The 23337-nt window shown below is 40.7% G+C and overlaps 1 protein-coding gene across 1 annotated transcript; it reads left to right on the top strand.

Moving 5' to 3' along the window:
- Positions 1–9603: 9603 nt before the first annotated feature.
- On the top strand, positions 9604–13682 carry LOC129473394 (HLA class II histocompatibility antigen, DR alpha chain). Its single transcript, XM_055263856.2, has 4 exons — positions 9604–9799; positions 12212–12457; positions 12949–13230; positions 13517–13682. The coding sequence occupies exons 1-4, from the start codon at positions 9712–9714 to the stop codon at positions 13669–13671; spliced, it is 771 nt and encodes a 256-aa protein (XP_055119831.2). The 5' UTR covers positions 9604–9711; the 3' UTR covers positions 13672–13682.
- Positions 13683–23337: the final 9655 nt, after the last annotated feature.

Below are 23337 nucleotides of genomic sequence, written 5' to 3'. Positions count from 1 at the left end.
GTCTCATCAGTGCTCCCACGGAGCCTCTACTGACACCGGGAAGGGAGGAGTGCCTCCTTACACCTGCGCAGTGGTGAAAGTCTCAGCTTTCTACTTAGCCTCCTCTGACAACACCCTGGCAAAGTGGGTGAGGAGTGCTTCCTTGCAACAGGGCAGGTGGAAGTCCAGGCTCTTCACATGGGCTTCACTAACACCACAGTGTGGAGGTGGCTGATTACTGATAGGCAGGAGTGAAAGTCCTAGGTCCCCAGCTGGCTTCCTCTGACATAAGCCTGATGGGTCTAGGTAGTATCTCATTATCACCAGGCAATGGGATAAGACAAAGCTCCTCACTCAGCGTTTGCTGACTGAGGCGGGATGGGAGCCCCTGATTTTTCTGTATTTGACTGGAGTAGTGCAGTTACTGTCAGTTATCTGCCTGGTCGGCTGCTCTTTCTTGTTCCCTTGGATAGGGAAACATGCTTTCCTTAGGATATTTTTGTCTGTGACTACTGATGTTTCCTGTTTTCCAGTTTCTCCAGCACTCACTCCTGGATATATTAGGTAGAAAGAAAACCCATGGAACTCACCACTCTATCATTCCCCGATCCCATGGTCTGAGGCCAACCTGCTTCTCCTCTCCGTCATTCAAGGGCTTTTTATGTCTGTCTGTAGCTGTACTTACCAGGAGGAAGAGGAAGAATTGTACCTACTCCATCCTGTCTTGGAACCAGAAATCTCTCACCATATTTTTTAAAATATGTTTTTGGCATATATTAAAATATTGTACCTCTATCCTTAGATCCTTAAACATATCATCTATCCTGAGAGTTAAGTAAATTTGGTAACAAAAATAGAACAAGACTAAAACTATTAATTATGTTAAAGCCATAAAAAATATGCAAATTTTTTCCCAAAATATGGGAAATGTGTGTGTGTGTGTATCTCCTATGTATACACATATACCATGTGACATATACACATGTAAAAAAAGACATAAAATGAAAATTGTCGATGTATCAATACCCGGGGGCAGGGAGTATTCTCAGGTTTAACTAAATACTCATATTCAAGTTTTTACCATAGGCCACACCTGGCTCTCAGATTCACTTAGAAGGATATTAGACAGGAGTCATAGTGTGCCAAAGTGCTGAATCAAGTCTTTTTCTTCAGTGGGAGAAGTTCTTGAAACAGTCCATAATTTATTCCAGGTGCTAGTTTCATCCTCTGCCCCCATCCCCCAAGTGACAACTCAGGTACAAGGAGCTGAATTTACACCTGTGGGAGTGGTGTCCACCCTAGCTTAGAATCCTCATGCCATCTACGAGCTAGTACCTCTTATAACAAACCCATGGGCACAGCTTCCAGAGTCCCTGTAAAGGGCATGCTCAGTTACAAGGGTCACTGTGTTTGGAAATACCCAAACTATGGGTCCCTGTCATTTGTTATGGTTCATGAAATATTCTTCCCAGTAAAGTTACAAAATGCCAACCAGAAGCCATTTGTGCCACAAGCAATGTTGTCTAAAAATCCAGCTGACGTTCTTCCTCCATCAGGTTTCCAGAAAACAGCTAGAAAATTAGCCTAAGATTAAATATATCATGGAGAAGTAGAAAGCATGTTATAAAGCATTTATCCACAAGATTCAAAATGAAATACAGTTAATTTTGTCCATTTTAAGAGATTATTTCAACCTTCAGATTATTTAAAGAATTACATCCTGTATTTTGTGTGCTTATTCAAAAAAGGCATGGTAATACTTACAAAAAGACTTTAAATATTTTTGTTTTAAATATTTTATAAGTAATTTTATAAATAAAATTACAAACCATTTAAGCGACCTAATTAAATCAAACACACTTTGAGTATGCACATAAGAAAAAAATTAGTTGAAGCATCCTGACTTAAGAAATCCTTGATCTTTCATAAGGTGTCTGAATACTCAATGTCAAAAACACTTATGAAGAATTACACACTGTTGACCACAAGAGGGAAACCTAGCTCCAGTTATACTATACATTAGACAATCAAGGGAAAAAGATGTGTCCTGAGAACCTTTGAAATAGTCACATATAAACATAGTATACAAGAAAAAACCAACCGTCATCCCTACCCAAGGATACGTTTGTGGTTTGAGTGGTTTTAGTGTTTTGAGTGGGCTGGTTCTTGGACTCCACATATTATTATTGGCTACAGAACTAGAGACTTGATTTAGAAAATCACAGTTGCCGCTTTCTAAGTAAGCCCTTGACCAAAAGACTAGATTTCTTTAAACCCAGTTTCTCAGGTAAAATGGACTACAACGATAAGCTTTAGTGTCACAGTCATGGTAGTAGTATTTTCAATTGGTAAAAAGAAACTGGACCCCAAAAAAGAATTTCAGTGAAAACAGTAACAATCTTCTGGCATATTTCTCGCCTTTCTTTCTACCTTAAAGGTTCAAAGTTCCAAAGTAATCTCAGAAACCTAAAATAGTTTATTCTCTATCCTCACTATTGGTTTTTAAAAAACATTTTGCAGCATGGACCACTGCTCGTGTACAGATGCTCTTCAACTTAACAATAGGGTTATGTCCCAATAAACCCATTATAACTTGAAAATATCTTAAGCTGAAAATGCATTTAATACACCAATAAACCCATCATAAAGTTGAACAATCATAAGCCAAATTATAAGTCAGAGACCATCTGTATTAGCTTAAGTCTTGGAATGGTTTAGGTTTTAGATGCAATTTAGCCACTTATATTCTCTTCTATTTTATTGTGAGAACTAATTCCCCTCTTACATTCTGTGCCTGACCCATGCTATACTTAGTGTGAACAGAGCCATCTTCTTCTCATGACTTCTATTTTTTTTGTGAAAGTTTCCTTCACTCATTCACGACATTTGGATTTGAAATCTTACCTACTTAAGTACTTTAAAACATCACTTTCTACTACCTTTCTTATCAGGCGGCTCTAGTGATTCCTTCTTCACACTTCTAACTTCTCATCTTCACACTCCTTGTCTTCTTCCCAACTTTGCTACAGTAAGTGTTTTACGTGTTTAGAACCCAGCTCCTTTACTATGATTGCTGACCGTGTACATTAAATAAACCGTCTTCTAGTTTTTTGTTTCCTTACTCTCAATTATACCTTTTAGAAAAGAATTAAGAGTAGAAAAAGACTGCTACACAGACATTCTTACGATCTTCAGAAATGAGCAGAGATCATGCTTAATGAAAAAAGATTTCCAAATAATGCTGCATATGTCCAGAGAAAAGGTGGCAGAAATGACTGTCATCTGGGGGCACTATTGTCTGGACATGGCCAGTTCTCAGAACTCCAGTCCCTAAATTCCCTTCTAACTAAAGGAAAAGCCTCTTAAGGGTCTTATAGAAATCCTGCCACTTTCACCCGAAAGAATAATCTTCAGTTATGTGGCACATGGCCAAGAGTAAAAGTCTTTAGTCACTTGGAAGTAGACAGACACTGTAATGCTAAATAATTGGACATAACGTGGAACTTACTGAGGCCTCAAATATCAATTTTACTTTGGGAAAAAGAGCAGGATCCTTAAAAGTGGTTGAAAGTAACTCAAATTTATTCCTTAACAGAGTGATGCTTAATCTAACAAAAAACATGTTATATGCATTCTCTTCTCCATTATCTTATAAGAAAACTGGACTAGGAAACACAGCTTAAATGGCCAGTTCTGCCTCCATTTCCTAAACTGTGTTATAATTATGTCTATGTGGCCAGTAACAGACAATGACCATGATTTATACTTTTTCATATGTTTGTTGTTTTGCTTTTAATGTTTGTGGTCTTTCCTCAGTATCAACTAAGAGGCCATCAACACAGATATCTATTTACGGACATACAAGACTGTTGTTCACCTCTTTTGCAGAATTCATAAAGAAATGATGGGGAAAACACATCAGTGATAGAGTGGATAAAGCAAATGTGCCACATATACACCATGGAATACTATGTAGCCATGAAAAAGAATGAGTTCATGTCCTTTGCAGGGACATGGATGAAGCTGGAAACCATCATTCTCAGCAAAATAACACAGGAACAGAATACCAAACACTGAATTTTCTCACTCATAAGTGGGAGTTGAACAATGAGAACACATGGACACAGGGGCCTGTTGGGGGGTGGGGGGCAAGGGGAGGAGAGCATTAGGACAAATACCTAGTGCTTGAGGAGCTTAAAACCTAGATGACGGGTTGATGGGAGCAGCAAACCACCACGGCACATGTATACCTATGTAACAAACCTGCATGTTCTGTACGTGTATCCCAGAACTTAAAGTATAATAAAAAAAATAAGTAAATAAGGAATGATAGGAAAAACAATCTTCTGTTATTGTCTCTCTACTGACCAAAGGGTGGTCAGAGAGTATAGGATGAAGCAGATTTGTGATATCCTTGAATAGATCTGCTCTTTACTATGAATTCTATCATCTACCCCCAATGTATGTGGGAAAGGGCCCAACTTACTTGCCTGGAATTTAGTGAAACTGTTTTCTAGGGGAACCAAGAGTTTCCTCTACTTGATATGAAGTTGGGTGGTTGAAGATGATAGAATTGGCTTCTGCTCCCATCAGAATCCTAAAGGGCAGGGTATATGGACTAGCTGGTATTGGATCTGGAAACTGTGATGCATTGGGAATGGTCACACTCCCAGAGTTTGTGGACACAAAGGATATTTTAGTGTTCCCTACACACCAGACATGGGCCATGAGGGAATCTGAAGAGCCTACCAAACCTTGCACAAGAGAAAAGCTTTACTTGGAACATCATCCAGGTTCAGAGAACACAAATATTTCATTTCAAGTAAGACATTTCTGGTCTTTTTCTCTTCCTCCCCTTCCCTGAACCTGCCCTGGATGAGCTATGGCCTCAAAGTGCCAGTAGAATGTAAGAAGGAAGGAGAACCACACTCATTCCTGCCTTCAACAATTTATACAGGGATAGAAAAAGATTTATCTTAAATCAAGTAGGGACTTTCAATTATTATATAGTACCAAACAATCTAATTGCTGAACTAAGATATACTTGTGCAATTTAAGGGAATTGTAGAGTAGCATATTAATTAGAATCGAGCAAATAATTCATGAAGTGTGCTATAATTCCTACCCAAGCGCAGGGGAATAGCATCTCTAATGAAATTCTCTAAAGGGGCAATAGCAGGCACAATGAGTTTTTGTTTGATTAAAGATTCCATTTAGTGCTTATCCAACCTAGCAATTACATTTGTATGCTTCAGATGTTTTAAAAAATAAAAGAAAGTACCTTAAATAAAGAATATGATCAAATAGTATTTAAACAATTAATGAGTAAATTAAAAAATTATATGAATTAGATTGATTGAAATTGATACTTTCCTAATTCTCCTCCTTCAACACACACACACACACACACACACACACACACGCATACAAACACATCTGAATTCTATAAAATCATTCTGACCTTGATGAGATTCCATAGTTTACTCATGCAACAGAACATAATGTCTAAATGAAGTTTCTGGACTCCGTTTTACATGGATGATTGAGTAAAATCATTCCCTATTCCTGGAAGAATAGCTAAGAAAGGATTCACAGGTGAGGACATGCATTTTTTCAGAAGATGAGAACAAAGATGAGAAGATGAAAGCATCAGCATGTCCTATATCCTAATTCTCTGTGCTGGCTTTGGAGTGGCCAATATGATAGAGATGGAAGGAACTCTGAAAACAAATTGCCAGAATTTCTAAGGAACAGGAGGTGTTGAGTGAGTGAATCAAGCATGGACTGGCCGTATGGGGGCAGCTATTAGAGACAACTACCCTTAGACTTCTTTGGTGATTGGTCAAGCTAATCTTTTCCTCCAGAGTCTCTCAATTATAAGACTTAGCTTGTGCCATTTAGAACAGACAAGAACACAGAGAATTATAGAACAATCTGACTATAGGTGCTCAAGTTATAGCAATGAAACTTGTAGTTGGCCGGCAGGAAAATATTCTGAGATGTGGATTCAAAGTTTCTAAGTGTGCACACGTACACACACACACCCCTACCTGCATGCATTTTCTAATTTACAAAGACTATTCAAGTAAAGAGGGGTAATTTCACACCCCAGGAGGTCTGTATAAAGATAACTCTGGTCTTTAAAACATCAGGTTTCAGGTAGAGGTGAAGAGAGAATGAATCAAACTCAAACTGCCATCCTCCCAGGTTAAAGATGAGTCCAGTCATCATGGAGCCCTCTATTAACACAGGACATGCTAGGAAGGCCCATTAACCCACTGCCCTAGCACATTTGTTAATGTCCTAGTGCACTTGTTGATATCAACAGTTCACAGTTTTTATTCTGATAGGGATCTATTCCAGCAGACCAGCTTCTGCGACCTCTCAGGATGCGAAAAAGTGACACAAGAAAAGCTTCTTATGTAGTGAATTGAGAAGGAAATACCTATATCAATATTCCCTCAGCACCTCTGGTAGGAAGTCCTTAGTAGGAGAAAAACACCACGAAGACCCTTAGTGCAGAAGGAAAAGGGGGTAGGGGGTGGTGGAAGGGAAGCTAAAAGAAGGGGCTGGAGGTTCTCAGAATTCAAACCACACAAATGAAGTATTGAGGTCCCAGACTTGATCTAGGCCTAGTGTGAAAGCCCTAACTTATTTCTCCAGAAGAATATGTCCTCTGCTTTTAGACTTGGCACTGTGGGGAGAACCAGAGTGATCTATGGTGGATATACACACAAACACAGACACACATATTTGCATTCAGTAATTTTTGTAAAATTTCCATTTGCTTCTCTGGTCCTGTCTGTATCTTAGGGAATAGATGTAAGAATATTATATCTCTCAGGCTTGCTCTGCCCCAGGTTTCTGAATGTGGAATACATTTCTCCAGTTCAACTCAGTATTATGAGATTTGGGAGGTGGAAGTTAGGCCACAGCCATCTCAGGGACAGGTTTCACAGACATGAGTTTTGGCAGCAGCCTTGTGTTCTAAAGACATTTACTCCTAGGGGCTCTAGAGGATCTGCAGCCATCAGCAGAGGCTTCCTGTGGGTTCCTGATCTTTTAAAATTAGGGGTCTGCAGTGACTTGTGCTCCTCCAGACCCCCTAACAGTTTTAAGGGCTAATTCCCTGTAATATATTCAGTTCTGCTTAGACTGCTTACAGGGATTCCATTTCTTGACTGAATTCTCGTGGCTGTAGTGGCTCCTCACCATTTGACATCACCAAGAAGTCCTCACTCAGGTGCCTTTGGAAATTCCCTCAAACACACAGGAAATTAGAGTTTGAAAGAAAACGGAGAACTATGAGCACTGTCCAAATAGGAACTTCTCTCCTATCACAGAGAAAGGGAACTGAAAGTCATTTCTCAAGTCTCCCAAATTTAGCAATCTCACAAGAAGAACCAATCAGTGTTTTCGGACTAAACAGTGTCATAAGTTGCTGAGCAACAATGTGGATTGAAGGTGCTATTATAATATATGAAATGTCTTTGAATTTACCATGTTTTTCTCAAACACCATTTAAGAACAAGGCATTATGGCAGCCAGCAAAGGGCAGACATAGAAAATTATACATGGTTTTGCCTCTAAAAGAGGAGATGACAAGCTTAAATCATAGGATCAGACTCTCAGCACAGACTGATACCATAGGCTCTCACCTGGCCCATCTCCTGACTCTTTACCTTTCAGGAAAGGTATTCCTGAAAAATTGCAGGAGAGACCATGCTGTAGGTCTCTTTCTAGTGATCTAGGAGTTAATGCCACAGTGTATTCAAAGCCCTTTGATGTGATCAAATAATCAGTAATATATGGAATATTTGTGTTCATAACTTGTGAGAACGGCTGCATAGCAGGATAAGACCTCAGCACAACAGTGTGGAAAATCCACCCTAAGCAGATGTGTCATGACTGATGTTGAACAATGGACTCACCGGCCAGGCGCAGTGGCTCATGCCTGTAATCTCAGCACTTTGGGAGGCAGAAGCGGGCGGATCACGAGGTCAGGAGATCAAAACCATCCTGGCTAACACGGTGAAACCCAGTCTCTACTAAAAATACAAAAAAAAAAAAAAAAAAAAAAAAAAAAAAATTGGCCGAGCATGGTGGCAGGCACCTGTAGTCCCAGCTACTCGGGAGGCTGAGGCAGGAGAATGGCGTGAACCCGGGAGGCAGAGCTTGCAGTGAGCCGAGATCGCGCCGCTGCACTCCAGCCTGGGCGACAGAGCGAGACCTCCAACTCGAAAACAAAACAACAACAAAAAAAGAACAATGGACTCACTATCTGATGGGCTCCCTCACTGCCAGGTCACTCTTCATGGAAGTATTTGTATTCCAGTCCTTTCTACGGAAAGAACTTAACATTTTCCTTTTCATAACACTGTATTTTCAGAAACATGAGAGTTGAAGTCTCTTATTTTCAGGACTGTCTATGTTGAAAATCAAAATATATTCTTTAGAGCAGATCTTTAATAATCATATGACAAGAGAAAAACTTTCATAATCTTATGACATGAGGGAAGGAATATTAAAGCCCTCCTGTGGGTTATTATCTCTAACGTTCACAATAGAATAGGCTTTGCCAGCTGGGTGCGGTGGCTCATGCCTGTAATCCCAGCACTTTGCGAGGCCAAGGTGGGCAAATCAAGACGTCAGGAGTTTGAGACCAGCCTGACCAACATGGTGAAACCCCGTCTCTACTAAAAATACAAAAATTAGCTGGGCGTGGTGGTGGGCGCCTGTAATCCCAGCTACTCAGGAGGCTGAGGCAGGAGAATCGCTTGAACCCGGGAGGTGGAGATTGCAATGAGCTGAGATCATGCCACCAACTCCGGCCTGGGTGACAGAGCAAGACTCTGTCTGAAAAAAAAACAACAAAAAAGAATGGGCTTTGTCCACTATACTCTCTCATATTCATTGACCTGAATCCTCAAATGAGGTGTGTCCATTAGTCAACTCCAATCTCTTGTCATATATAAGATGGTAGAGATGAGAAGAAGGTAGCTCCTTTACAGCCCACTATTTCCACTAACTACTACTTGTGTTTCAAGATATAGCCTTCCATCCTTCTCCAGTGTTGAGAGTGTTGAACCTCAGAGTTTCTCCTCTGATTTTCTCTAAATGAGACACAATGCCAGCCATCCCAAGCTCTTGGCCTGAGTTGATCATCTTGAAGTCTAGGACTCCAAGAAGCATGAAAGAGCTTCTTTAGTGAAGCTCTGTCCTCAGTACTGCCAAAATTCAGACAATCTCCATGGCCTGACAATTTCCCTTCTATTTGGGTAATTTATTGTCCCTTACACAAACTCTCCAGCTGTCATGGCACAGACATATGATCTGTATTTAGCTCTCACTTTAGGTGTTTCCATTGATTCTGTTCTCACTAATGTGCTTCAGATATATCCCTGTCTAGAACTCAGATTGGGATTAAAGAGTCTGTCCGTGATTAACTAACAGTCTTAAATACTTGATTTGTTGTCGTTGTTGTCCTGTTTGTTTGATTAAGAACTTTACTTCTTTATCCAATGAACTGAGTGTCTTGTGTCCTGGACCCTTTGCAAGAACCCTTCCCCTAGCAACAGATGCGTCATCTCAAAATATTTTTCTGATTGGCCAATGAATAATTTATTTGCATTTTAATGGCAGACTCTATTACACCCCACATTCTCTTTTCTTTTATTCTTGTCTGTTCTGCCTCAATCCCGAGCTCTACTGACTCCCAAAAGAGCACCCAAGATGAAAATGGCCGTAAGTGGAGTCCCCGTGCTAGGATTTTTCATCATAGCTGTGCTGATGAGCGCTCGGGAATCATGGGCTATCAAAGGTAGGTGCTGAGGGAATGAAATCTGGGACAATAGACTATGAAGCATTGGAGAAATGACCTATGGACATTTGGAATATAATGTGTGGAGTGAAAGAAAAGTGTGACAGGTATTATGTGGTCTAGACAGAAAGTATAACAAATTGTGGTTTGGTGGAGTTCTTCCCTCACCACAAACTGAAGTAAGTCAAATTTGGTTTAGAGGATCAAAACTGAGTTGTGTATTGATGAATAGCACGGTCCTTCTACAAGCCAAACTGGGGGTGGGGGAGGAAGAATATTTTCTGGCAAGCATTAACAAATTGTATTTCTGGGCTTTAATTATTCTTTCTGGAAAATTAGTAAAATTAAAAACTAAAAACCACACATAGTTTTGCTAGAATTAAATGAAAAAAAAAAAAAAAGAAAAGTTATTAGCCCTGTTCTTACCTGAATACATGATACAGTGGTTATTTTTTGGAGTGTAAATCCTGTCGGTATATATTAAGCACATATATTGTGTTGAAGATTACTAGAAGGAAAAGTCATCAAAAAGCAACAATTTACCCAAGGAAAAGGGGAGGGAAGGCATGCTGATATGAGTTGCCTCATGGGACAGTGATAGCCATTCCCTGCCTTCGCATCTCCATGGTACAGTAGATCTTATATCATGTTAACTTAGTAATATTTCCAAGACAGTAGAAAAATAAGTAAGGAAGTGGGGAATCTGATATTATTCTCTCTCATCTCCAGAGCAACATTGGTGCTGTCGTAAAGATCTACTGTAGAAAAGTATTCTCCACCCAGAGTGACCCCCACAGAAGGTGTCAGGTAGACTTGAAATAAGCAAAGCAATAACCCAGCTCCCATACCCATAGTGGCAATTGTAGATTTCTATTGCCCCAAGAAAGCCATACATAGGGATACTTACCTGGAAAGACAGAGGCTCTTCCCTTGATTTGTGAAGAGGCAGCTAGTATATTTGTGTGTGTTTGCACAGATGCAAATGGTAAATAAATTCCTAGGTTTATCAATATACAGTCAAATATTAAAATCTCTCACCTTGGCTGGGCACGGTGGCTCACGCCTGTAATCCCAACACTTTGGGAGGCCAAGGCAGGCGGATCACGAGGTCAAGAGATCGAGACCATCCTGGGCAACATGGTGAAACCCCGTCTCTACTAAAAATACAAAAAATTAGCTGGGTGTGGTGGTGCATGCCTGTAGTCCCAGCTACTCGGGAGGCTGAGGCAGGAGGATCGCTTGAACCCAGGAGGCAGAGGTTGCAGTGAGCTGAGATGGCGCCACTGCACTCCAGCCTAGTGATAGAGCAAGACTCCGTCTCAAACAACCAAACCAAAACAAAACAAAATATCTCACCTTATTTTTGAAGACTAAGGAAAAAAAAATCTCCCACTCATTGACACACTCCACAGAGACAGCATACTCTCCAAGTGTAGCTTTCCTTTTTCATGTTCATTATTCCCTTGGTGTTGGTTATTCTCAGTGTCAATCATAATAGAATATGTTCTGTAATAACAGTCCCAATTTAAGGAGAATTAAGATAAAAGGTGGAATTGCCAAGGTCAATCCAGACGTGAACCTTCTCATAGAGGTAACCACCGTGTGGGTTTGGATGCCGGGAAGCAGGGGCTCTATGACACTACAAGGTCTCAATTTTAATTTTTGGAGTACTTCAGTCCCCAGTTATATTTTCCATAGATTTGGCCCTTAAATAAAAAGGAGCTTCTGACTCTAAAATGTAAACACTGCTTGTTACAGGCTTGTTGATATATTAAGAAATTACTCACCTTATCTCATTTAATCTTAAAAACAAACCCCTGACAAGATCAAAACCACAGCAGGGCTACATAATAGGAAAACTACACATAAATAGGTAGAATAATCTGCTCAGGATCACTAGGTAAGTTGCTGAATAAGAATTCAAGATTTTATTTGATCCCAGAGTTTAAAACCCAACCTTTCAAACAGCGTTTCTCTCTTCTTAGAGTACAATGTTCTGAGAAAGAGATGCTCTGGAATTCTGGCCTAAGTGCATTTAATGCCTGGGTAAAGAAAGTGAGAGAACATTTCTCTTTAGGGGCTGCTGTTGGATTTCTAAAAAGAAAATAATTTCTCAGCTAGTAACATGGAGCCAAACAACAGCTTCACAAGACTCTGGGTTCTTTAGCCCTCATCTCCTTCAATTCACCCTTTTTATAACCAGTGCTTCTTGTTTCTCCCCTCCCAGCTTTGTTCAGCAGCATGCCCTTCACCTAGACCTTGTCTTGTCACTCATCCCTACTCACCATCATTCTTTCATTCCTCTTGGCCCAATCTCTTTCCACCACTTCCTGCCTAAATGTTTGTGGGTTATTCATTTCCCACTCCTGATTCCCCCCACCCAACTCTCTTTCTCCATTTCTTGCCTTTCAGAAGAACACGTGATCATCCAGGCCGAGTTCTATCTGAATCCTGACCAATCAGGCGAGTTTATGTTTGACTTTGATGGTGATGAGATTTTCCACGTGGATATGGCAAAGAAGGAGACGGTCTGGCGGCTTGAAGAATTTGGACGATTTGCCAGCTTTGAGGCTCAAGGTGCATTGGCCAACATAGCTGTGGACAAAGCCAACCTGGAAATCATGACAAAGCGCTCCAATTCTACTCCGATCACCAATGGTACCTTCCTCTCTGCTGCACTCCTGGACATGGGAATCCATAGTTTGAAAGTAGTTGCTTCAGCTCTTTGTGTTAGATTATTGTAACTGATTTTCCCTCCAAGGGCCTAACTTTGCCATAAACAAGCCCCAAATTCTCATGCCAGAGGTCTGAGAACTTTATGGGTTTAATCCTATCTTGATGTGCTCAAGTCTTGTCTCTGTCATCCATGGTCTCCTATGAAGTCATTGCCTTAAGTTCATGCTGGGGGAGCCAGAAGGGAAGTCCTTGGATATCTTATACCTCAATATTGGCTCAATTTCTTGGGGAGGGGGTGCTGTCAGAGATTGTTATCTGAGGATGTGACATAGATTTCTCAGGGCACGATTTCAATTACTTTTTCAGCTTTAGGGTTTTTAGATAGGTTTGTACCACAATTGAGCATGGGAGGGAGAGGGGTGAGCCTAAGCAGTGATGGCTGATTTCTGTCATGTCTGTCATGTGTCCCCCAGTACCTCCAGAGGTAACTGTGCTCACAGACAGCCCTGTGGAACTAAGAGAGCCCAATGTCCTCATCTGTTTCATCGACAAGTTCACCCCACCAGTGGTCAATGTCACGTGGCTTCGAAATGGAAAACCTGTCACCACAGGAGTGTCAGAGACAGTCTTCCTGCCCAGGGAAGACCACCTTTTCCGCAAGTTCCACTATCTCCCCTTCCTGCCCTCAACTGAGGACGTTTACGACTGCAGGGTGGAGCACTGGGGCTTGGATGAGCCTCTTCTCAAGCACTGGGGTATGGACCATCACTCAATCTCCTTTATTTCAAGGTTTCCTTCTATGATACTTGTGTGAAACTCGGTGTTCTAACTGTTTCATAATACCTGCTACAATTAATACAACTGTCTTCTGCTACCCAGCTTCCTCCTCTTTCTAATCTGTAATTCTCTCAATACATCATTCTGTCTTCCTCTTCTTTAATCTATGAATAACTTTTCTCTTTATTAAGTACCCTACATTTGATTCTGAGTGTTACTTCTTCCCACACTCATTACCATGTACTCTGCCTTATTTCCCCCCAGAGTTTGATGCTCCAAGCCCTCTCCCAGAGACTACAGAGAATGTGGTGTGTGCCCTGGGCCTGATTGTGGGTCTGGTGGGCATCATCACTGGGACCATCTTCATCATCAAGGGTGTGCGCAAAAGCAATGCAGCAGAACGCAGGGGGCCTCTGTGAGGCACATGGAGGTGAGTTAGGTGCGGTCAGAGGAAGACATATATGGAGATATCTGAGGGAGGAAAACAGGGTGGGGAAAGGAAATGTAATGCATTTAAGAGACAAGGTAGGAACAGATGTGGCTCTTGATTTCTCTTTGCCAGAACGAATCAGACATTGGTATCATCTGGCATCCCAGAGCTTCAGGGTCAGTCATCCCTTTCCATAGACAGGCACCTCGATCACGGCTCCAGTCTTAGAAATCATCTCCAGTACCTAAAACCATTGTTTCACATTAGAATACTGAGTCTAGGAATCTAGAAAATACATTAGAATACTGAGTCTAGGGATCTAGAAAATACTGAGTCTAGGGATCTAGAAAAATAAGCCTCAAGATTTGGGCACATCCTAGCTTGTATTTCTTAGGGCAGGTCATCAGTTCAGAAGCATTCCCAGATCCTGGCTCCTTTCAGGTTAGGGTCAATTCATTGCATGAAATGGGAATCTCTTAGAGGCCAATGCCTGCTTTTGCTCCTTTAGTCTCAAATGTAGTATCAGAAACTGTAAAAAAAGGTAAAGCATGGGTGCTTATTATGTTCAGTTGGAGAGTAGGGTATACAGTTAGTTCATGTTGGAAAGGTTAGATGAACATTGAAAGAATTTTGCAAAGTCAAAGGATTAAGAGAGAAGAGGAAAGAATCTGAAGCAAGGAGCTCAAAACTGATCTTATATTCCTTAGTAACTATGTCTGTCTTGCCATAGGTGATGGTGTTTCTTAGAGAGAAGATCGCTGAAGAAACTTCTGCTTTAATGGCTTTACAAAGCTGGCAATATTCCAATCCTTGACCTCAGTGAAAGCAGTCATCTTCAGCATTTTCCAGCCCTATAGCCACCCCAAGTGTGGTTATGCCTCCTCGATTGCTCCGTACTCTAACATCTAGCTGGCTTCCCTGTCCTGTTGCCTTTTCCTGTATCTATTTTCCTCTATTTCCCATCATTTTATTATCACCATGCAACGTCTCTGGAATAAATCATACAGGAGTCTGTCTCTGCTATGGAATGCCCCATGGGGGCATCTCTTGTGTACTTATTGTTTAAGGTTTCCTTAAACTGTGATTTTTCTGAACACAATAAACTATTTTGATGATCTTGGGTGGAATTTTTGGTGTTTAAGCCAGTTCTTTGGGTGGCGGTCGGGGGTGGGGAGTTGGTCCTGGGGAATATATGTGATCCTTTCCTGGTAAAATATCTGAATGTTGAATTTATCTTATAAATTCTAGAATTCATCAGACATATCCCGGTTCATTTGGGCTTGGTCTCATTTTGTGCATCTGCAGGCAACCCTCTTGTTGTGGTCTGGTCCTCATCAGGAAAACCTAAAGTGGGGTTGGTTTGTTGGGAGATCTCTACTGAGCAATGATATAACTGTATCTTCAGTAGAGTGAATCTGAAACCCCAAGGTATGGATCTTAGAATGCATGGGATGGAGGGGAGCAGATGAGGTTAGAGTGGGGAGAAGGAAGAGGCAAGAATCCATAAACATTGCAGAACTTACATATCAACATCATTCATTCCAGATTTAACGAGCAAAGAGATTGGACACTGAAGACTGGCCTTACCCATTCTGTTAGACATAGTCTCAGATGCCTATTTTATTACCGAGAGAGTAGTCAGACTGATTCTTGAAACCATCTTATATTTGAAGATGTGTCTTTGAGTGGAAAAGCTGAGTGAAATTTGGGGTTGGGGAGAAAGATATGACATTAAGATGAGAGGAAAGAATATTTGAAACACAATGAACTGTTGCTCATTTGTCTATAAAACTATGACTTGATATTTATTTCTAAAATAGTTTCCAGAACCTGCCATAAACCACAAAGATAAACTATTCATGATAGTGTGGTAGACTGCAAATAAATGCTGTTGAAATGAGTTAGGCTTGGGTTTCAGCTTGGCTGTATCATTTACTAGGTATGTTTTCACTGGTATCTTACTTAACTTAGCCTCACATTACTCATGAGAATACTGGTGTTAATTTTTACTACACTGAATTAATATCAGAATTAAAAGGAAAATGCAAGCAAAGTAATTAGATACATGCTTAGTGATAATAAAATATTGCAAAAAATGATAAGTTCTGTTGTTTTTCTCAAAATTTCTATAGCCTGATGATAAAAATCTAAGAGAAGCTAAACAAAACAAGGATAAACCAAAGCATCATGACCTTCTAAGCCTTACTAATAAATAAGTTTCTCGGCTGGGCCCAGTGGCTCACGCCTGTAATCCCAGCACTTTGGGAGGCCGAGGCGGATCACGAGGTCAGGAGATCAAGACCATCCTGGCCAACATGGTGAAACCCCATCTCTACTAAAAATACAAAAATTAGCCAAGTGTGGTGATAGGCACTTGTAATCCCAGCTACTCAGGAGGTTGAGGCAGGAGTATCGCTTGAATCCGGGAGGCAGAGGTTGCAGCGAGCCGAGATCGCACCATTGCGCTCCTGCCTGGCAACAGACTGAGACTCAGTCTCAAAAAAAAAAAAAAAGTTTCTCTACTGTTGGTTCAGAGAATCAAAGCAGAATCTTGAGACTACTGAAGGTAGAATAGGTACAAGTGTCTTTCTTACATGACTACAAACTTTATTATAAAATAAATAGCTTAACACAGAGAATACACTAAAACTTAGACAAGTATGGATTAAGAAAGCAAAAAGTAAACCCATACACTACCATGTAAGAAAACCATTTTTGGCTGGGCACGGTGGCTCACGCCTGTAATCCTAGCACTTTGGGAGGTCGAAGTGTGTGGATCACGGGGTCAGGAGATTGAGACCATCCTGGCTAACACGGTGAAACCTCGTCTCTACTAAAAATACAAAAAATTAGCCAGGTGTGGTGGCGGGCGCCTGTAGTCCCAGCTACTCGAGAGGCTGAGGCGGGAGAATGGCATGAACCCGAGAGGCAGAGCTTGCAGTGAGCCGAGATCACACCACTGCATTCCAGCCTGGGAGACAGAGTGGGACTCTGCCTCAAAAAAAAAAAAAAAAAAAAAAAAAAAAGAAAAGAAAACCATTTTAATAGACTTTTATTTTTAGAGCTGTTTTAAGTTAACAGAAAAATTGCAGGAAAGTGTATAGAGAGCTCCACCATCCCCAGTTTCTACAATGCTTAACATCCTGTATTAATGTTATTAATGTGGTACATTTGTTACAATTGATGAACCAATACTGATAATTAATATTAACTAAAGTTCATAGTTATACGAGGGTTCACTCTGTATTACACAGTTATATGGGTTCTGACAAATACATAATATTATATATCCACCATTGCAGGATCATACAAAATAGCTTCACTGATCTAAAAATGCCCCAGGCTCCATCTACTCATCCTTCCCTCCTCCTTCTGAACCATTGGCATTCTCTGAGCTATTTACTATTATTTTGCCTTTTCCAGAATGTCACATGCTTGTAATCATATAGTATAGAGCTTTTTCAGATGAGAGTTTTTTGCTCAGCCATATGCATACAGGTTTCCTGCATATATTATCATAGCTTCATAGCTTATTTTTCTTTAATGTTAAATAATACTCCATTGTATAAATGTACTATGGTTTATTTACCCATTAGTCTATTGAAGGACATCTTGGTTGCTTCTAATTTTTGGCAATTATGAATAAAGCTGCTATAAACATCCATGGACAGATGTTTGTGCAGACATAAGTTTTCCATTTTGGATAAATACATAGAAGTGCAATTGCTGGATCATATGGTAAGAGTATGTTTAGCTTTGTAAGAAATGACTAGAATATCTTCCAAAATGGCTGTATCATTTTGCATTCCTACCAGCAATGAATGAGAGTCCCTGTTGTTCTATATCCTTGCCAGCATTTGATATTCTGGAGTTTGGGATTTCAGCAAGAAAGCCATTTTAATATTTTCTTATTTTAAAATAATTATAGATTCATGGGAAATTGCAAAGACAGTACAGAGACATTCTGCATACGCCTTCACCCAGTTTCTCCAAATGTTTATATTTTAAGTAATTATAGCACAGTAGCAAAACCAAGAAAATACCTTGATACAATGTGTGTGTATAGTTTTATGCATATGTCTTATCACATTTGTAGATTCATGTAAACACCACCACAATCAAGCACAGAGCTATTCCATATCACAGAGATCTTCGTCATGCTTCCCTTTATAGCCAAATTCCCCCCACACAATCACCTTAACAACTTAAAACCACTAATTTATTTGCTATTAATCGCTAGAATAGTGTCATTTTGAAAATACTAGTTAAATGGAATCATGCAGTGTGTGACTGGTGTTTTTCACTTAGCATAATACCCATGAGATCCATCCAAGCTGCTGCATATATCGACAATCTTTTATTTTTTATTGCTAAGTAGTATTCCATGGTCTAAATGCAGCACAGTTTGTTTAACTATCTGCCTATTGAACATTTTTGCTGTTTCTAGTTTGGGGTCACTATAAATAAAGCTGTTTTGAACATGTGTTTAAGGTTTTTCTATGAGCATGAGTTCATGAGTTTTCATTTCTCTGGTATAAATGTCTGGGATATAATTCATGGGCATATGGAAATATATGTTTAGTTTTTCAAGAAATTGCCAAACTTAGCCAAGTATGATGGCTTATACCTGTAATCCCAACACTTTGGGAGGCCAAGGAGGAAGGATAAATTGAGGCCAGGAATTTGAGGCCAGCCTGACAGCATAGCAAGACCCCAGCGTCTACATTTTTTTTTTTTTTTGAGACGGAGTCTCGCTCTGTTGCCAGACTGGAGTGCAGTGATGTGATCTCGGCTCACTGCAACCTCCGCCTCCCAGGTTCAAGCAATTCTACTGCCTCAGCCTCCCGAGTAGCTGAGACTACACGTGCACACCACCATGCCCAGCTAATTTTTGTATTTTTAGTAGAGACAGGGTTTCACCATGTTGGCCAGGATGGTCTTGATCTCATGACCTCGTGATCCACTTGCCTTGACCTCCCAAAGTTCTGAGATTACAGGCATGGGCCACCGTGCCCAGCCAAATGTTTTGTTTTGTTTTTTGTCAGGTGGATAAGGTGGCATGCCCCTACAGACACAGCTACTTGGGAGGCTAAGGTGGGAGGATTGCTTGAGCCCAGGAATTCGAGGCTGCAGTGAGCCACTGCACTTCAGCCTATCTGACAGAGCAAGATCCTGTCTCCAAAAAGAAGGAAGGGACGGAGGGAGGAAGGAAAGAAGGAAGGAAGGAGAAAAAAGAAGGAAGGGAGGGAGGGAGGAAAAAAAGGAAAGAAGGAAAGAAGAAAGGAAGGAAAAAAGAAGGGAGGGAGAGAGGAAGGAAGAAGGGAAAGATGGAAAAAAGGAAGGAAGGGAGGGAGGAGAAAGAGAGAAAAAGAAGGAAGGAAGAAGGGAAGGAGGGAGGGAAGGGAGGAAGGGAGGGAGGGTGAAAGGAAGGAAGGAAAGAAGGAAGGAAGGAGAAAGAAAAGGAAGAGAGAAAGAAAAGGAAGAGAGAAAGAGAGAGAAAGAAAAAAGAAAGAAGAAAGAGAAGAAAGAGAGAGAGAGAAAGAAAGGAAAGAAAGGAAGAAGAAAGAAAAAGAAAAAGGAAGGAAGGAAAGAAGGAAGAAAAAGAAAGAAGAAAGAAAGAAGGAAGGAAGGAGAGAAAAAGAAAGAAAGAAAGAGAAAGAAAGAAACTGATAAACTATTCTCTAATTGCTTTGTGGGAGTATGGCCACTTTCATCATATTGATTTTTCCTTTTTTTTTTTTTTTTTTTTGAGATAGAGTCTGGCTCTGTCACCCAGGCTGGAGTGCAATGGCGTGATTTCGACTCACTGAAACCTCTGCCTCCTGGGTTCAGGTGATTCTCCTGCCTCAGCCTCCCTAGTAGCTGGGATTACAGGCGTACACCATCACGCCTGGATAATTTTTTTGTATTTTTACTAGAGATGGGGTTTCACCTTGTTGGCCAAGCTGGTCTCAAATTCCTGACCTCAGGTGATTCGCCTGCCTTGGCCTCTGGAAGTGCTGGGATTACAGATGTGAGCCACCGCGCCCAGACAATGTTGATTCTTCCTTTTCCATGAACATGGTATTTTTTTCCCATTTATTTGTGTCATCTCTGATTTCTTTGGGCAGTGGTTTGTGGTTTTCCTTGTAGAGATCTTTCTACTGGTTAGCTGTATTCCTAGGTATTTTGTGTGTGTGTGGCAATCGTGAATAGGATTATGTTCCTGATTTGGCTCTCAGCTTGACTGTTGTGGTGTATAGGAATGTTAGTAATTTTTCCACATTAATTTTGAATGCCAAGACTTTGCTGAAGTTGTTCATTAGCTTAAAGAGCTTTGGGGCTGAGACTATGGGGTTTTCTTGATATAGGATCATGCCATTTGCAGATAGGCATGGTTCAACTTCCTCTCTTCCTGTTTGGATGCCCTTTAATTCTTTTTCTTGCATGACTGCCCTGGCCAAGACTTCCAATACTATGTTGGATAGGAGTAGTGAGAGAGGGTATCCTTGTCTTGCGCTGGTTTTCAAGGGGAATGCTTCCAGCTTTTTCCCATTTAGTATGGTATTAGCTGTGGGGTTGTCACAGAAGGCTCTTATTATTTTAAGTTATGTTCACTTAATACTCAGTTTATTAAGAGTTTTTAACATGAAGGGATATTGAATTTTATCAAAAGCCATTCCTGCATCTATTGAGCTAATCATGTGGCTTCTGTCTTTAGTACTGTTTATGTAATGAATTAAATTTATTGATTTGCATATGTTGAACTAACCTTGCATCACCAGGATAAAGCATACTTGATCATTGTAGATTAGCTTTTTAACGTACTGCTGGATTCGGTTTGCCAGTATTTTGTGGAGGATTTTTGCATCAATCTTCATCAATAATATTTGCCTGAAGTTTTCTTTTGTGTGGGTGTCTGCCAGGTTTTTGTGCTGATCCTGATGATGCTGGCCTCATAGAATGAGTTAGAGAGGTATCCGTCTTCCTCAATTTTTTTGGAATAATTATAACAGGAATGGTACCAGCTCTTCTTTGTACATCAGGCAGAATTCAGCTGTGAATTATTCTAGTCCTAGGGTTTTTTTTTGTTTGGTAGTCTACTTATTACTGATTTAATTTCTGAGATCATTATCAGTCTATTCAGGGATTCAATTTCTTCCTGGTTCTGTCTTGGGAGGGTGTATGTTTCCAGAAATTTATCAGTTTCTTCTAGGTTTCCTAGTTTATGTGCATAGAGGTGTTTTTAATATTCTCTGATGGTTATTTGTGTTTCTGTGGGATCAGTGGTAAATCCCCATTGTCATTTCTGAGTGTGATTATTTTAATCTTCTCTCTTTTCTTCTTTATTAGTCTAACTAGAGGTCTTTTTTTTAATTAATTTTTTTCAAGAAACAAATTCCTGGATTCATTGATCTTTTGAGTGTTTTTTTTCTGTCTCAATCTCCTTTAGTTCAGCTCTGATTTTGGTTATTTCTTGTCTTCTGCTAGCCTTGATATTGGTTTGTACCTGGTTGACCAGTTCTTTTAGTTGTGATGTTAGGTTGTTAAATTGAGGTCTTCCTAACTTTTTCATGTGGGCATTTGATGCATAAATTTCCCGCTTAACACTGCCTTAGCTGTGTCCCAGAGATTCTGGTATGTTGTATCATTGTTCTCATCAGTTTTAAAGAACTTCTTAATTTCTTCCTTAATTTCATTATTTACACAAAAGTCATTCAGGAGCAGGCGGTTCAACTTCCATGTAATTGTGTGGTTTTGAATGAATTTCTTAGTCTTAATTTCTAATTTGATTGCACTGTTGTCTGAAAGATTGTTTTTTATGATTTCAGTTCTTGTGCATTTGCTGAGGAGTATTTGACTTCCGATTATGTGATCAATTTTAGAGTACATGCCATGTGGTTATGAGAAGAATGTATATACTGTTGTTTTGGTGTGGATAATTCTATAGATGACTATCAGGTCCATTTGATTCAGTGCTGAGTTCAAGTCCTGAATATCTTTGTTAATTTTTTGTCTCGATGATCTGTCTAATATTATCAGTGGGTTGTTAACATCTCCAAGTATTATTGCATGGGAGTCTAAGTCTCTTTGAAGGTCCCTAATAACTTGCTTTATGAATCTGGGTGTTCCCGTGTTGGGTGCTGATATGGCTTGGCTGTGTTCCCATCCAAATCTCACCTTGAATTGTAGCTCCCACAATTCTCACATGCCATGGGAGGCACCTGGTGGGAGGTAATTGAATCATGGGGGTGGGTTTTTCCCATACTATTCTCATGATAGCGAATAAGTCTCATGAGATCTGATAGTTTTATAAAGATGAGTTTCCCTGCACAAGTTCTCTTGTCTTGTGTGCCACCATGTGAGATGTGACTTTCACCTTCCATGATGATTGTGAGGCCTCCCTAGCCACGTGGAACTGTCAGTCCATTAAATTTCTTTCTTTTGTAAATTACCCAGTCTCAGGTATACCTTTGTCAGCAGCATGATAACAGACTAATAGAGGAGAGTGCAGCAATGCTGAAAAGATACCTGAAAATGTGGAAGTGACTTTGGAACTGGGTAACAGGCAGAGGTTGGAACAGTTTGGAGGGCTCAGAAGAAGATAGGAAAATGTGGGAAATTTTGGAACTTCCTAGAGACTTGTTGAATGCCTTTGCCCAAAATGCTGATGGTGATGTGGACAATAAAGTCCAGGCTAAGGTAGTCTCAGATGGAAATGAGGAACTTGTTGGGAACTGTAGCAAAGGTGACTCATTATGTTTTAGCAAAGAGACTGGTGGCATTTTGCCCTGTCCTAGAGATTTGTGGAACTTTGAACTTGAGAGAGATGATTTAGGGCATCTGGCAGAAGATATTTCTAAGCAGCAAAGCATTCGAGAGGTTACTTGCATGCTGTTAAAGCCATTCAGTTTTATAAGGGAAGCAGAGCATAAATGTTTGGAAAATTTGCAGCCTGACAATGCAATAGAAAAGAAACTCCAATTTTCTGAGGATAAATTCAAGCCGGCTGCAGAAATTTGCATGGGTAACGAGGAGATGAAAGTTAATCATCAAGACAATGGGGAAAATGTCTCCAAGGCATGTCAGAGGTTTTGTTTTTTTTTTTTTTCAGAGTCTCGCTCTGTCACCCAGGCTGGAGTGCAGTGGCACGATCTTGGCTCAATGCAAGCTCTGCCTCCCGGGTTCATGCCATTCTCCTGCCTCAGCCTCCCGAGTAGCTGGGACTACAGGCACCTGCCACCATGCCTGGCTAATTTTTTGTATTTTTAGTAGAGACGGGGTTTCACCGTGTTAGCCAGGATGGTCTCGATCTCCTAACCTCATGATCTACCTGCCTCAGCCTCCCAGAGTGCTGGGATTACAGGTGTGAGCCACCATGCCCAGCCATGTCAGAGGTCTTGACGGCAGCCCTGCCCATCACAGGCCTGGAGGCCTAGGAGGAAAAAATGGTTTCTTGGGCTGGGCCCAGTGTCCCCGTGCTGTATGTGGTCTTTGGACTTGGTGCCCTGTGTCTCAGCCACTCCAGCTGTGACTAAAAGGGGCCAACATAGAGCTCAGGCCATGGCTTCAGAGGATGCAAGCCCCAAGCCTTGGCAGCTTCCATGTGGTGTTGAGCCTACAGGTACACAGAAGTCAAGAGTTGAGGTTTGGGAACCTCTACCTAGATTTCAGA

This window comes from Symphalangus syndactylus, chromosome 23 (genome assembly GCF_028878055.3).
Source record: "Symphalangus syndactylus isolate Jambi chromosome 23, NHGRI_mSymSyn1-v2.1_pri, whole genome shotgun sequence".
Classification (NCBI taxonomy): domain Eukaryota; kingdom Metazoa; phylum Chordata; class Mammalia; order Primates; family Hylobatidae; genus Symphalangus; species Symphalangus syndactylus.
This window is presented reverse-complemented; position numbering and strand designations above follow the sequence as displayed.

Excerpts from the sequence above, each read along its gene's own strand:
- LOC129473394 (XM_055263856.2), top strand. The coding sequence starts at position 9,712 with ATGAAAATGGCCGTAAGTGGAGTCCCCGTGCTAGGATTTTTCATCATA. Across the intron at positions 9,800-12,211 it reads GGAATCATGGGCTATCAAAG|AAGAACACGTGATCATCCAG; the intron begins GTAGGTGCTGAG and ends CTTGCCTTTCAG. Across the intron at positions 12,458-12,948 it reads TTCTACTCCGATCACCAATG|TACCTCCAGAGGTAACTGTG; the intron begins GTACCTTCCTCT and ends TGTGTCCCCCAG.